The sequence below is a fragment of the Ranitomeya imitator genome, chromosome 5 (genome assembly GCF_032444005.1).
Source record: "Ranitomeya imitator isolate aRanImi1 chromosome 5, aRanImi1.pri, whole genome shotgun sequence".
Classification (NCBI taxonomy): domain Eukaryota; kingdom Metazoa; phylum Chordata; class Amphibia; order Anura; family Dendrobatidae; genus Ranitomeya; species Ranitomeya imitator.
In genome coordinates, this window is record NC_091286.1 from 480,915,593 (window position 1) to 480,932,175 (window position 16,583).

At 41.6% G+C, this 16,583-nt stretch overlaps 1 protein-coding gene across 4 annotated transcripts in view; it reads right to left on the reverse strand.

Moving 5' to 3' along the window:
- Positions 1 to 16,583, reverse strand: part of SERPINI1 (serpin family I member 1) — a 59,157-nt gene that overhangs the window by 14,750 nt on the left and 27,824 nt on the right. For all 4 annotated transcript variants that reach the window (XM_069727385.1, XM_069727384.1, XM_069727382.1 and 1 more), the window contains 3 exons: positions 15,768 to 15,998; positions 10,898 to 11,092; positions 5,899 to 6,103 (listed from right to left, as the gene is read on the reverse strand). In XM_069727385.1, the coding sequence (XP_069583486.1) occupies positions 5,899 to 6,103; positions 10,898 to 11,092; positions 15,768 to 15,998 (631 nt within the window). The remainder of the gene's footprint in view (positions 1 to 5,898; positions 6,104 to 10,897; positions 11,093 to 15,767; positions 15,999 to 16,583) is intronic.

The following is a 16,583-nucleotide window of genomic DNA, read 5'->3' on the forward strand; positions in this document are numbered from 1 at the left end:
CAGCGCTGAGAAAAGCAGCAGTTAATCTCACAAAGCTAAGTAGGGAAATTACAGAATCACTCCATCAAATTTCAATCTTGCGAACCTACAGTATCCCATATATCACGATGAAATAAAGCCCAAACTGAGATGAACTTTTTCCTACCAGGAACAGAATTGATTTTTAATGTATTTATTCAGATATTGTTGTATATTACTTTCACTACAGAATCCCTGATCAGAGAGGAAACATGAATTGGGCAACGTCAAGTACGGAGGATCGTCAAAATGATCAACTAGGTGATATCTAGTGTGCGGAATAAGATAAAAAATATATATACGAATTCTATATCTGAGAGAAGAGTAAAATCATGTGCACCACTGACAGCTCGCATTGTGCCCAGCCGTACAGTATATGGAGAACATTCAATAGGAACTCAATCAATGTTACTTTTATGAAAGATTCAAGATTTATCAACCTTTTTCTCCTTTTCAAAGGTTCTCAGCTAAAACCAAAAGTCTATAGTCTCCTCTCCTAATGTACCTGCTACAAGTTAGCAATGTATGTAAGGACTAGTGATGAGCAAACATGCTCGAACATATCTATCGAGCACGCCGAAGACACTATGTTAACACATGAGCATGCTTGGCTAACGCCTTTTCCGAGTACGATCGCTCATCACTAATAAGGACATTTGTCAGAAACGCGTCTGAGGTTCTCTAAATAGAAAGATTTTTTATGGGAACCTTTGCTGGATTTTCGCGCATTTCGGGTGACAATCTTGTTTTTCTATAAGGCTTTCCAGGCATTAGGGATCCCTTAAGACATGGGTGAACTGACGGTCGCATCAGCAGAGGCAGCTAAATCCCCGGCAGTAGCGTTATGTGAATGCTCTGTGCCAGGGGAGAGCGGCGCAGAGCACAACAGGAAGGTAATTACAATTACCTGTTAGTGCTTAGATACATTTTTTGTTTTTTGTAAAGTCCCAGATACCCCCTATTTAAATAAATAGGAATGCAAATCAGGGAAGAATTACCTGTAGACATTTACTTATTAGTCAACCACTACCACACCCCAAAAACAAATATAAACTACATAGCAATTCAAGTTTTTCAAAAGGACTAGTGGAAACCGTTTTGCGTTAAAGGGAACCTGTCACCCCCAAAATCGACGGTGAGCTAAGCCCACCGGCGTCAGGGGCTTAGCTACAGCATTCTGGAATGCTGTAGCTAAGCCCCAATGTATCCTAAAAGATGAGGAAAAAGAGGTTATATTATACTCACCCAGGGGCGGTACCGCTGCTGGTCTGGTCCGGCGCCTCCTATCTTCATACGATGACGTCCTCTTCTTGTCTTCAGGCTGCGGCTCCGGCGTACTTTGTCTGCCCTGTTGAGGGCAGAGCAAAGTACTGCAGTGCGCAGGTGCTGGGAAAGGTCAGAGAGGCCCAACACCTGCACACTGCAGTACTTTGCTCTGCCCTCAACAGGGCAGACAAAGTACACCTGTACCGGAGCCGCAGCGTGAAGACCAGAAGAGGACGTCATCTGATTAAAATAGGAGGTGCCGGACCAGACCGCGACACCCATCGGACGGGACCACCCCTGGGTGAGTTTAATATAACCTCTTTTTCTCATCTTTCAGGAAACATCGGGGCTTATCTACAGCATTCTAGAATGCCTCGATTTTGGGGGTGACCGGTTCCCTTTAAAGGAAAAATGTCTAGCAAATGTTTCTAGAAGTCAATGAATAACAACTGCAGCAAAAAAAAAAATGGAATGCAATTTATTACAATGTAACAAGTGCACTGTGTCTTCAAACTACAAAAACCTTACAGATGTGCAAACTCTTTTTGTGAATAACATTAACCCCTCTACCACCAAGCCTGTTTTCACCTTAATGACCAGGCCAAATTTTACAATTCTGACCGGGGTCACTTCCAGCTATTCTGAGACTGATATATTCTCATGACATATTCTACTTTATGATAGTGGTAAAATTTGTTCGATAAGACTTGCATTAATTTCTGGAAAAAAAAAAAATAATCGGAAAGTTGGCGAAAATGTATCAATTTGCGTACCCTTAAACTAGAGAGTTATGTCACACAAAATAGTTAATAAATAACATTTCCCACATGTCTAATTTACATCAGCATATGTTGGGAAAAACTTCTGTTTGGGCGCATGGCAGAGCTCGCAAGGAGCAGAGTTTGACTTTTTGAAAGCAAAAATTGCTGGAATCAAGAGAGGACGTCATGTCACGTTTGGAGATGCCCCTGATGCTCCTAAACGGTGGAAACCCCCAACAAGTGACCCCATTTTGCAGATTAGACCCCTTACAGTATGTATCTAGATGTGTTGTGAGCACTTTGAATCCAGAGGTGCTTCACAGAATTTTACAACATTGATCTGTGAAAAAGGTAAAAATAAAAAACTTTTTCTCTGGGTGATTTATCGCCATTTTTTTTTTTCATTTTCACAAGAATAGCAGAAGAACATGGACTCCAAAATTTGTTGTACAATTTCTCCTGAGTTTACAGAGAATATGTGGTTGAAAACTACTTTTGAGGCACAGTGCAAAGCTCAGAAGGGAAGAAGCGCCATATTGGAGTTCAGATTTTGCTGGAATGGTTTGAGAATGTCACATTGGCAGAACCCCTGATGTGCCAGAACAACAGAAACCACCTATATGTGACCTCATTTTACAAACTACACCTCCAAATAGATTCATCTAGGGAGGCAGTGGTCACATTGACACCACATGTGCCTCACAGAATTTTACACCATTGGGCGGCGAAGAAAGAAAAAAATTACATTTTTAAAATCATTAAAATGTTGTTTTAGCCCAAAATTTTTAGGTTTCCTAAAAGTTAATAGGAAAAAAATTGGACCTCAGTTTGATGTAAAAATTTCTCCTAATTTATTTTTTTAAGCTGCTCCTCGTGCGGTATAAGTGACTAGTCTACTTTATTCTTCGGGTCAATGCGATTATAGCAATACCAGATTTATATCAGGTTTTTATGTTTGGCTACTGTCACATTAAAATCCGCTCATATTTTCAAAAACTTAATTTCCATATTTTGAGAGCTATAATTTTTCCATATTTCTGCTGACAGTCATGTGAGGGCTTGTTTTTTTGCAGGACGAGTTGACATTTTTAATGGTACCATTTTCACATGAATTTTTTTTTTATATAGCTTTCGATTTTTAGGAGGCAGAATGAACAAAAAACAGCATTCAGGAATTGATTTTTTGGAAGGGTTTTTATGCCGTTATGCTTGTGGTAAAATTGATAAGGCAGCTTTATTCTCCGGATCAGTACAATTACAATGATACCACATTTATAAAATAATTAAAAAAAAATTATTATATATGCATCACTTTATTCTGAGAGCTATAGCTTTTTTTATTTTTCGGCTGAGGTGCTGTAGGGTGAATTGTTTTTTCCAAGAAAAGATGACGGTTTCAGCAATGCATTTTTAATTTATAGTTGTCTTTTTGATCGTGGTTTATTCCATTTTTATTCGGCATTATGATGAAAAAGTATAGTATTTTGCAGTGTTATTTATTTATTTATTTTTAAACGGTGTTCACTGACGGGGTTGAGAAGGTCATTATGGAGGAGGTCATTCCGGATGCAGTGTTACCAACCATGTGTGCTTTAACCATATGTACCTTTTTGTTTTATTTAAATTTGTATTTCTATGTATACATATCAGTAATACATTCGATTATATTTTTTTAAGATTTTTAAAATATTTTTACAATTGTTATTTTTACTTGTGTACTTAGTCCCGCTATGGGACTTTCACTTTCAGCAGTCTGATCCCAGTTAAATAGCATTGCTATGCTTTGTACAGTAACTGTCAGCTCTGCAACGACAAAAGTTAGTTAGATCATGCACTGTGCATGATCTAACTTGCTAGAGCCTGGTGACCCGGGTATTGTAATGATGACATTGGGTCACCATGGTAACAATCGGGCACCTGCGTTGACGTCGCAGGCTCCCAAATTTCTGCCTGCTTTCTAAATACTGCGATTGAAATGGACTGCATTTACGGAGTTAAACAGCTGGGAGCAGTGCAGGCCCCGCAGCTGCTGTGCGCACAAAATCACCTGGACGTACTCGGTACGTCCAAGGCCGGAAGGCACTTCCCAACCATGAACACGTCCAAGATCGGGAAGGGATTAGGAATAGCAAATTTTCACATAAGTATGAAATACTTACAGGACATCTTGTACTGTTGTAAAATAAAAGCACAGCCAAAGCAAAAAATGGAACTTTAAAACCTCCCAAAATGTAAAAATTCCCAAGACAGTGAGGACCCTTGACATGGATTGCAAGCTTGGGTATTTTTCCCAAAATATTAACCAATACCTCCTAATATTATTATATTATTTTGCACATTTTATCTTTACAGGGTGCAGCCAGGCCCATCAATGGTGACCATGTAGACTAGGGGCTTGCACCTCTGTGATGTAGTGGTAGATTGCCTGTCAGTCCGCCTAATCAAATAGTAGGGTGGTGCAATAGACTGCTTGCTGGGCACTGTGCTATAGGTGTGTGACTTGCGCCCCATTGCAAGCTTCATCTGTGTGTAAATTTAATACTAGGCAATCACCCCCTCCATGGACTGGTAGCATGAAAGTGGTGGTTTCATCAGTATTTTGCATCTGTGGTACCTCCTTTAGTAAGGTGGTCTGCTGCATGCTGTTTATGCTTATTCCTTTCTGATGTTGGCTGGTAAATACCATTGCCTTTTTGCCATGTCTACATTTTGTACTGTTCCTCACCCGTCTTGTGTCTTCTTTTGTCAGTAGCCAGCTTCCTCTGCTCTCGTCCGGGAAGGATTATCAAAGAAACCTGCCACATACCTCTGATGTCACTACCCTATGGCTTTGCAAGCCAGCTCTGATGGCATGCTGCCTGAGTATTCGGGTAGCTAGTCATCTATGCTGCTACCAACCATATTACTGGACATTTGCAAGGTGTGCCCTTTGGGAACAGCAAAGCAGAGTAGGTTGAGCTGTCTTTGTCAAAGTACCTGTTGACATGTTTGCCTCTGCTGTTCCAAAGTGCTTGTCTGATCACACAGCTCTAATGTTCGAAGGTGTATGTTCACACATTCGGCTCAGCTGTACCCAGTTAGCTGAAGCACACTCTGTTCTGCTGTACCAAGTTGCCTATATGCGCATCAGCTCCACTGATTCACATCCTGTCCACATATCCAGCACGACTGTTCCAAGTGCGGTCCACCATATCCACATGACCCACTGTTCCATCCACTTACTGCCTGGATTAACCAGCTCTGCTGAATCTCTTTGCACCAATGTCTCCGGTCCGAGCGGTTTATCCAGACCTACCCTTTAGTGAATCCACCTCAGAGGAGCCATAACATGTGCTACTCATGCCAAATGGTAAGGTAAGGAAGAACCCATTTGTGTATATGGGAACCTGGTGAGTGAGTACATATATCAGCTTATAACGGTTAGCAAAGGAAACAATTTATGCAATGTATATGCACCCTAAAAATTATAGCCATGGCTTACTGGTCTCCTGATAGGATTAAAGCTATTCTGCTCTCATATTCTGATGCCCTAACTTGGATCCATCCAAATTTGATCATATCTGACCTGAGTTTCTTAAACAAATCCTGGAAGCCTGAAAACTTTATGGCTGTGATAATATATTTTTATTTCCATCCTAGTAAAATATCTCAGCTGATAAATGTAGAGATGCCAAGGTCATCATGATAATTCTTATTAGTAGGTCAGTTTTGGCTTATTGTACACCCAGAATAACTGAGTCACGTAATGTATCATAAATCCTAATGCGGCCTGATCTAAGGTAGTAAGGAGAATACATATCAGAGCAGTACAGGCTAAGTCCATCCAATATTGATAATATTTGTGGTATCCTACCTTGGTAGATAAACTTCAACTTTTTGCTTTTTCACAGAATTAGCCCACTCGTCAATCAGCGAGGCTTTGACCAGAGGCTCAAGTGTTGCCAAAGGAACCTCTTGTCTGGACAGCAGGAGCATAAGGCTGAGCTCATCTCCTTCATATGGCATCTCCAGAACTTGATAAACTCCACCAGCCTCATTCGATCCATCAGTAAATTCTCCTGCAACCAAATGTACAATATTGGGCAATTAGGGGACAGAGCTGTTGTGAGACTTCATACAGCAGCACTTTATATATGGGCAAATAAAAAAACAAGAAGTCTGCCAATTTTTTGGTTTGTGTCACCATCTTCTAAGAAATGCAACGTTCTTATTTTTCCATCGATGGAACTGGGTGAGAACTTTGCATGTCGAGCTGACGTTTATATTAGTACCATTTCAGCATACGACATTGATTGTTTTCTTCATTTTTTGAAGGAAGTTGGAGACTAAATAAACAACAATTCTGCCTTTTGGATTTTTTTTCTCTTTATGTCATTTACATTACGGTGAATTAATTTGGTATTTTGATAGACTGGATTCTTATGAATGCAACAATATATTTATATTTTTCTTTATTTTTTAATTGAGAAAAGGGGAGTAACTCAAACTCAATTTTTTTTTCTATTTTTAAATTAGTAATTAAACTTTTAGATAATTATTTATACGTTGTAGACCCTTTCGTTTTGTGCAGATCAATCGGGGTCCAGTTCTCCACCGACAAAACTAAAGAACTGTTTGGGTTTGTGAAATCGACATCTTTCTAAGGTCGAGATACCAAGTTTTTCAAGAGGAAAATGCTTCAGGAAATTATTATTATTTTTTTTTTTGCTGAAGTGTTTTTTTTTCTCATAGACTGACTCCATGAAACAATGGTCACAAACTGCTGGAGACTGACAGGAGCAGAGGTGACAGTAGGCGAAGATGCTGACAGGTGAGAATAAGAGAGGGTCAGGGATGAGATTAGGAGAGACTAGGGAATGGCTGGGCAAAAGCTCAAAAAGACGCCTTGTTGACATCTTTTGGATCTTTTGACTTTTAAAGTATAAGATCGCCTTTAGAGTGGAAAATGCCTGAAGAATGGTCATTTCTCTTAACGTTCCGAATGTCCTTAAAAACTTGAAGCAGTTAAAAGATGCTCTAAAATCCCAACATATGAGCATGTCGCTGCTACATAGAAATGGTCATTCTTTTGAGCGTTTTCCCAAGCACTTTCCAGGTGGGTTTTGGAATTGGAAACCAACAAAGGAACTAGAGACCCATGCTAAGTAGTCAAATACTTTGTGCACGTTATCGGAGTCTCAATATCAATATAGACCTATCAATGACCCACCAAAAGATGTAATATTCATAAATAAATCAATACCAGAACCATATACATATGAGTATAATTCTGGTAATTATATAAAATTTCCAGAGGAAGAATTGAAACACCCCTTAAAAGCCCAGAAAAAAAAAGCAGTATGGTTACTATGTAACAACATGGCAACAAATCATTTAATGAAATAATAATCAAATATTAGAAAAAGTATGGAAAATAAGGCTCCTACACAACCATGAACTACGTCATAGGATGCAATTACTACACTAAAAACAAATACATATGCATATACCATGATAATCCTTATAACAAATAACAAATTTATAATTTTACAAAACACCTTTCAACAAAGCTGAAACACTGGACAGAATAATTAAATACCGTAGTTAAAATGAATTTCAGTTCCTATCAGAATCCTTCAATTAGAGACGCTGTTAAAGTGCAAAAGTGCCAGGACACCAACTATTACCAGCCATCAATGATGCACCAATAAAAAAACCACACTGCCCAGTAGCCCCATGAGCGAACCACACTGCTCAGTAGCCCCATGAACAAACCACACTGCCCAGTAGCCCTATGAACGAACCACGCTGCCCAGTTTTCCTAAGAACTATCCACACTACCCAGTGCCCCCATGAACGAACCACACTGCCCAGTAGCCCCATGAGCGAACCACACTGCCCAGTAAGCCCTATGAACGAACCACACTGCCCAGTAAGCCCTATGAACGAACCACACTGCCCAGTAAGCCCTATGAACGAACCACACTGCCCAGTAGCCCTATGAACGAACCACACTGCCCAGTAGCCCCTTGAGCGAACCACACTGCTCAGTAAGCCCTATGAACGAACCACACTGTCCAGTAGCCCTATGAACGAACCACACTGTCCAGTAGCCCTATGAACGAACCACACTGCTCAGTAGCCCCATGAGCGAACCACACTGCTCAGTAAGCCCTGTGAACGAACCACACTGTCCAGTAGCCCTATGAACGAACCACACTGTCCAGTAGCCCTATGAACGAACCACACTGCTCAGTAGCCCCATGAGCGAACCACACTGCCCAGTAAGCCCTATGGACGAACCACACTGCCCAGTAGCCCCATGAGCAAACCACACTGCCCAGTAGCCCTATGAACGAACCACACTGCCCAGTAGCCCTATGAACGAACCACACTGTCCAGTAAGCCCTATGAACGAACCACACTGCTCAGTAAGCCCTATGAACGAACCACACTGTCCAGTAGCCCTATGAACGAACCACACTGCCCAGTAGCCCCTTGAGCGAACCACACTGCTCAGTAAACCCTATGAACGAACCACACTGCCCAGTAGCCCTATGATGAACCACACTGCCCAGTAGCCCTATGAATGAACCACACTGCCCAGTAGCCCCTTGAGCGAACCACACTGCTCAGTAAACCCTATGAACGAACTTCACTGCCCAGTAGCCATATGATGAACCACACTGCCCGTACACAAATTGTTTTTGGAATAAACCTGCTTGATAAATATGTGTACATACCCTTAAAGTGCACAGCTCAGGGAGCAGGAGCCCCTAACATGAGCATGCGCACAGAGCGGCATACAAGTTCAGTAGAAAACCTTTGACTTTCTACTGAATCAAACTAGAACTCTGCGCTCCTGCCTCCTGAGCTGCGCACATTTAAGAGGTCTTTTGCACAATTGGCAGGGGTGTCAGGACCTGGATCGCTATGGATCTGCACAGAATAGGGCCTGCAACGTATAACTCAATTTTGGATATTTTTTTTACTCTTTAAAAATTTAAAACAAAAAAAAATTGTTTTAACGTTAATTTTTTTAGTCACAATGGTGAACAATGACCTGCGATCATCTGATCGCTTCTTCTATGTACTGTGATACTGCCATATCATCAAAATGATTGAGAAGGGGGCGCAGCCTGGAACTCATCAGATAAATGTCACTGTGAGATTGACAAGCGTTTAAGAGATTAAAAATCAGCTCCAACTGCTGCGGTTAGGGGTGAATGTGAAGCGGCTCAGGTGCCAAAGCCTCCCGGCCAGCGCTGCATTATTCTCCCGAATATAAAGGGATACCATGACCAAACGATCTGCCCTCACTTGATACGATAGGAAAACCTTTTATAAATATAACAATCCTCTTCTAATGCATTACAGCACCACTCCAGAGTTTTCTTTTTTTATTCACCACTGGAGTGGCACTTTAAATATAAGAATGGTTACAAACAGAAAGAGAGAAAGGACGGCACTAGAGCAAATACGTAATCCGACGGGCAGGACTGAGAGGACAACTGAATATCAGGCTTCACGAGTGCTTCGGGGTTATGGTGCTCTGCATGCCAGAAGCTAAACAACAATCCATGAGCAGTCGAAGAAGAGAAAAATATGCGGCACTCACCCGAGAATAGCAGTGGAAATCGTGAACTTTATTGAAGAAAATGTGTAGAATACATCCGTCAGGACATCAGGTACAAGGGAGGGTGCGGTATTGGAGTACGGACGACGGCCGTTTCGCACACTAAGTGCTTCGACGGGTTCAGGTGACCCGTCGAAGCACTTAGTGTGCGAAACGGCCGTCGTCCGTACTCCAATACCGCACCCTCCCTTGTACCTGATGTCCTGACGGATGTATTCTACACATTTTCTTCAATAAAGTTCACGATTTCCACCGCTATTCTCGGGTGAGTGCCGCATATTTTTCTCTTCTTCGACTTTAAATATACCGTAAGTCCTCTGTCCCCAGACATACTCCGGCATCTTCACCATTTTTCGGCGCCGGTCGGGTCCTGCGGCGCCATTTTGTGAGCACAGCTTCTGACTGGCTGGAACGCAGAAGTTTCGTCACAAGCTCTCAATGCAACTAAGAGCTGGAACCTCTGGTTCGCTCCGTGAAACTGGAGCAGCTGGCAAGTCACAAACTGCAGGAGACAGACTGGAGTAGCACCAAAAACAGATGAAGGCGCCAAAAAGTGAGTATCAGACAGGGGGTGGGGGACCACTCCAGAGGTGAAATAAATTAAAAAACAAACAAAAAAGAAAAAAAAAAAAACACTGGAGTGGTGCTTTAATCTTTTGTGCTTTCCATCTCTCACAGTAACGCATGTCAATGTGGGTGATATCATTGGATAGTTTCCTGTTTTCCCTAGTTTATTCATGACCAATATATACAATTCGTATAATCAGCGCGGTCCAGCGCAGCCGGATGCTATACTCTAATTCTGCCATCAGGACGTGGTCTGGGTATCAGACACTGCAGCCGCGTCAGTAACCTACACAGGAAACCCGACACATAGATTAGTAGCTAATTCAAGCATATCTGTAGCGGATAGAAGCGGTAACAGATTAGAATGTCATTTTAGAGGGATTGTCCACAACTAGACGATCTAACAGATCAGTTCTGTCTAATGGACAATGCCATGTGACCCCCTGTGACACGGTGCCAACCTTGGTGGAATGGCGCCCTGATTAAAATCTGAGATCACAGTAAAGTAGGGGTCCACTGAGCCATGTGTTCAAACCAAGTTCATGAGGAATGTTATGATTTGGGATACCCACTTTTCTAGAACTCCATTAGGGAATTCTGCCATCCAATGTTCTCCACAGAAATCCATGGTCTGCGTATTAATGGCAGGTGACTGACCAGCACTTCTTACCGTAGTAAAATTCTCCTTTCTGATACATCATTGGGATCTGCACTTCACTCTCATCATCTTTTGTAAAGGAAAAGGTTCTGGTGTTTTCAGGTCTAAACTGGGACTTCCAGTTCCCCTTAAAGTAGATGGCGTTGACCAGGGCCAACTTTGTCAGTTCAGTGAAGTCTTCAGCTGACAACAGATTCTGAATACGATCTGAGGAAACAAATCACCGTAAGCACATACTGACTGCGGTACAAGAGGTTAGGCAGATCAACCTATGTTTGCTAGGCCTTTAGTAGAGAATACGTGTATTGTAATCATTTTATCTTGCTTTTGGAGAGGCTGGAACATTGAGTTCCATTTACAATGTCATCCTCTGCTTCTTTCACCTTGTCTCATACAACAACAATAGAAACATTTTCATTTATCAGAACAACGCAAACACTATCTTGTTCTCAGGGTCATGTCCTGGTTTCGATCGTCATCGGAGAGCAAGCAACACCCCCTAATTTACACCCCCCCCTCTCAGCCAGTGGTGCTGAAGATGCAGCCCTCGTGTTTTAGCAATGTTTCTACAAGGTTCGGTAAGGCTAAGGCCAGATGTGGCTTTTCGGGCCACTTGAGCAGAGCTGCTGGGCTCCTTGATTGGTTGCAGCGCGGTCAAAGCTGCAGACAATAACAGACACTGGGAGAAACGGCAGAGACTCAGCGATAGACCCAGGGACAGTGTCAGACCCGTTGACAGGGGTTTTCTGTTAAACATAAAACCCTTTTAAGAAGTTTTTCAAATCTTGCAAGTTGAGAAGAAATTGCTTCCACATTTTTTAATCACAAATTTCTTAGTTGAATAGGTTGAAAAAAAGACCTACTGTAGGTCCATCAAGTTCAACTTTTCTAATTTTCTTGTCACTACCAAAAGAACAGAAGATGTTCAAAAATAAGAAAATCTCTGCCAAGCTTTTAATTCTGCCAGGTTACCCACTTCTCATGCTGTAGTTCTGGCTGAAGACACTATTCTGTATGTGACAGCAGGCGTTGCTTACCATTTATGGGGGTGAAGCCCTGGGGGGTCATAACATGCATATTGTCTGGCACATGCGTACCACAGATTGTCCAAATCCAAATTATTCACCACGCTCTGCAGTGTAATGGACTGTTAGGAGTGAGTACAGTGTAGTGTGTGGAGGGAGGGTCTGAGACATGTAGGGATTTGTGATCTGGGTGCGAGGAATGCAGCATACATATCCTAAAATTAGACCCCCCCCTTCCAATCACAACCACTGCAGGAGATACACAACCGGGACCTGCAGGACCAAACACTACTGTAAAAGTCAGATACAAATTAGCACTACAAGGCACAAAAGCATTTAAACTGATTTTAAGTAAAAATGCCAGGGCTTTTGGAAAATGATTGGGGGAATAGCCAACCCTTTTAAAGATGGCTTAGCCTCTTCTCTCCTTGACATGGGCATGACCTCTCCCGTATATAATCATCTTGCCCGATAACTGGTCATCATCCTTTAAGTTGGAAAAGATGTGATCATTAGATATTTTGTATGGAGTTTTCCTGCACGATTACTTTCTCCCCAGATCAGGGTATACCATCGCTCAGCAAATTTCCTGGTTTGAGGAGCCCATTCCCTGACCTGCATCTTCATCTCACAAGTGTCAAGAAGCTCTTCTGCAATTTAAAAGTCACTTCCCTCCTGCTGACAGATGAAAGTGTTAACCAATTCCCCACCAGTGCCTTATCTACAAGACCAATGTGGCTGAATGCTTGGCAATCCTGTCCTGCAGGCAAGTCCCAGGCCTGTCTTAGGGTACCGTCACACAGTGCAATTTTCATCGCTACGACGGTACGATCCGTGACGCTCCAGCATCGTAACAATATCGCTCCAGCGTCGTAGACTGCTGTCACACTTTGCAATCTACGACGCTGGAGCGATAATTTCATGACGTATGTGCGATGTAGAAGCCGTTGGTTACTATGCGCACATCGTATACGATATATGTTACACCATGCGATCATGCCGCCACAGCGGGACACTAGACGACGAAAGAAAGTTTCAAACGATCTGCTACGACGTACGATTCTCAGCGGGGTCCCTGATCGCAGGAGCGTGTCAGACACTGCGATATCGTAACTATATCGTTCGAACGTCACAAATCGTGCCGTCGTAGCGATCAAAATTGCACTGTGTGACGGTACCCTTAGATCTAGAAGGCCGTTTGTGGTCTTGAAGCTTCTGCAGAAATGGTCATTGATCCAGAACTAAAATGTCTTAGAAGACAAGCGATTATGTAATACGTATAAAAGGAAGGCTTATTTCACTGAATACAAAGTTAAGGCAGAGACAGACTGCCGTATTTCTCGTGTGAGAATTGCATCGTAAACCTCCAACTGGCTGTCGGCTCTCCTTGACAGCTGCATAGAAATACATCATACTGTCTTGCTCAGGTCAGGAGAGATGCCAGCCAGTCCGTGCAGTGCGATGCGATTCTCGCAGGAGAAATACGTCAGTCAAGTCTCTAACCTTACAATTTCCTCATAGGAGTAATATGAGAAGGGTTTAGGGTTTGGGAAGAAACTGTATGTTTCTCAATGCGTACGATGCCTTTTCCTATGTGAAGACTTTCGGTATAGTAATCGGCCATTGAGGAGTTATCTTAATGTAGGGCTTACCACACGATATTGGAGAAATATCTCTTGATTTCACAATTGCACACTCGGATGAATATACATACAGATGCTTCTCACAAAATCAGAATATCATCAAAAAGTTCATTTATTTCAGTTCTTCAATACAAAAAGTGAAACTCATTATATAGAGTCATTAGAAACAGAGTGATCTATTTCAAGTGTTTATTTCTGTTAATGTTGATAATTATGGCTTACAGCCAATGAAAATCCAAAAGTCATTATCTCAGTAGAATAATTAACAAAAAATACCTGCAAAGGCTTCCTAAGCATTTAAAAAAGGTCCCTTATTCTGTTTCAGTAGGCTCCACAATCATGGGGAAGACTGTTGACTTGACAGATGTCCAGAAGGCAGTCATTGACACACTCCACAAGGAGGGTAAGCCACATAAGGTCATTGCTAAAGAAGCTGGTTGTTCACAGAGTGCTGTATCCAAGCATAATAATGGAAAGTTGAGTGGAAGGAAAAAGTGTGGTAGAAAAGGTGCACAAGCAACCGGGATAACCGCAGCCTTGAAAGGATTGTGAAGAAAAGGCCATTCAAAAATTTGGGGTAGATTCACAAGCAGTAGACTGCTGCTGGAGTCATTGCTTCAAGAGCCACCACACAGACATATCCAGGACATGGGCTACAAGTGTCGGATTTCTTGTGTCAAACCACTCATGACCAATAGACAACGCCGGAAGCGTCTTTCCTGGGCCAAGGAGAAAAAGAACTGGACTGTTACTCAGTGGTCCAAAGGTGGTGGTTTGGGGAGCCATGTCATCTGCTGTTCTAGGTCCACTGTGTTTTATCAATACCAAAGTCAGCGCAGCCATCTACCAGGAAATTTTAGAGCATTCAAGCTTTTTGGAGATGGAAATTTCATTCTCCAGCAGGACTTGGCACCTGTCCACACTGCCAAAAGTACCAATACCTGGCTTAAAAACAACAGTATCACTGTGTTTGATTGGCCAGCAAACTTGCCTGACCTTAACCTCATAGAGAAGCTATGGGGCATTGTCAAGAGGAAGGCGAGAGACACCAGAACCAACAATGCAGACGAGCTGGAGGCTGCTATCAAAGCAACCTGGGCTTCCATAACACCTCAGCAGTGCCACAGGCTGATCGCCTCCATGCCACGCCGCATTGATGCAGTAATTGATGCAAAAGGAGCCCCGACCAAGTATTGAGTGCATTTACTGAACACACATTTTAGTAGGCCAACATTTCGGATTTTAAAATCATTTTTCAAGCTGGTGCTATAAAGTATTCTAATTTACTGAGATAATGACTTTTGGGTTTTCATTGGCTGTAAGCCATAATCATCAACATTAACAGAAATAAACACTTGAAATAGATCACTCTGTTTGTAATGACTATATAATAAAGGAGCTTCACTTTTTGTATTGAAGAACTGAAATAAATGAACTTTATGATGATATTCTAATTTAGTGAGAAGCACCTGTATTTACAAATATATACAAAAATAAAAAATATGAAAAAAACAGAGAGAGAGAGAGAGAGAAAAACAGAAAAAAAGGGAAACAGAAAAAAAGAGAAACAGAAATAAGAATGAGACAAAGAAAAAAAGTGGAAGAGAAACAGAAAAAAAGTGTGAGAAACAAAAAGAGTGAACAGAAAAATAGAGAGAAAAAGAGAGAGAAAGAGCAAAGAGTGAATGAGAGAAATATTTGGTCCTGACAAAGCTTCTTTGCATTTGAATGAGAGCGAAACGGACACTTTTAGGAATAAGTCTACAAGTGGTTGTCCCTACTCTCTTTCTTGCCCGCTCTCCATTTCTAAGAGGAATAACAGAGAAACAGTACAATGAAAAAAATGCTTTTAAATTGCTATTTTGTCAATAACATTTGTGAAATATTGTGAAATATTGACTAAAATAGACACATAAGCTGACCGATTCTCTGTATGTGAGAGATAATGACGGCGGCCATGGCACAGATGGTTAGCCTTGTATCCACAGCCCGTGAATCAGACACCTGCCGTACCGCGTGGCAGTACATGTCCCCTGTAACTTTGTTGCGATTAGCATCAGTTGACCCAAGTACAAAACATCAATAAAAATCCCGCAGCCAAGTGAATGTATCAGTTCTACAACTCAAGTTACTATTGATCAGTGGATATAAAATGGCGTAAATCTTCGAATAACGAAATCAGCCCCAAAGTCTCAATAGCGGAAGATAACATACTATTAGTGTGATTTTCCACCCACGCGTTGATGTGATCGGCTACAGCGGAGCCTTGACTGAAGTCTACATTTTCTACTTCTGCCTTGAAGTATTTTTTCATTAACTGGATGAACTTGTCACTGATATGAAATCCATTCTGTAAATATAGGGAGTTTGCAATGCTGAGCACATAATGCCGTTCCTGGGCTGTCATCATGCTGGAAAGATCTTTTAACAGAGTAAATTCTTCACCTTGGGAGAAAAGAAACATAAATGAGCGAATAGAAGAAGACACGATACGGCCACATTGGTAAATTAAACCCCAGTGGCAGTCTATACAGATAACGCGTATTGAATGGCTTCCAAGGAACAGGAAAGTAAATCAGAATACATTTCTACTAAGCAAGGCTGCTTTACCGGGAGAGATAACGGGACGCAACCAACTTATCCCCAACAAGCCGCTTTATTAGACATCTTTCATAGCCGCCGGAAAGCGATTTTACTGCCATGCTCCTGCACAATCATTCTGGAGGTCTATAGTCTTCTAAAGCTTACCGTCAAAAATATAGATTTTATACATTTATAGTAGAGAGGAGAAAACCTTTTGAAAAATAAGTTTACCAGCTTTGCAGAATTAGATGTAATTTTCCGCATTTTATAACATGGTAGCAAGTATTTTGACAATTTATGTGAACAGAATAAAAAAGGTGTTCAAATTCAACAGGTCTAGAGAACTTCCAAAAATTAGACACAAATTGGATTAGCGGTTAGGTTCAATTTTGTTTTGTTGCTGGTTTTAATTTCACTTTGATTTTTCACTTTACACTTGTTTCAAAG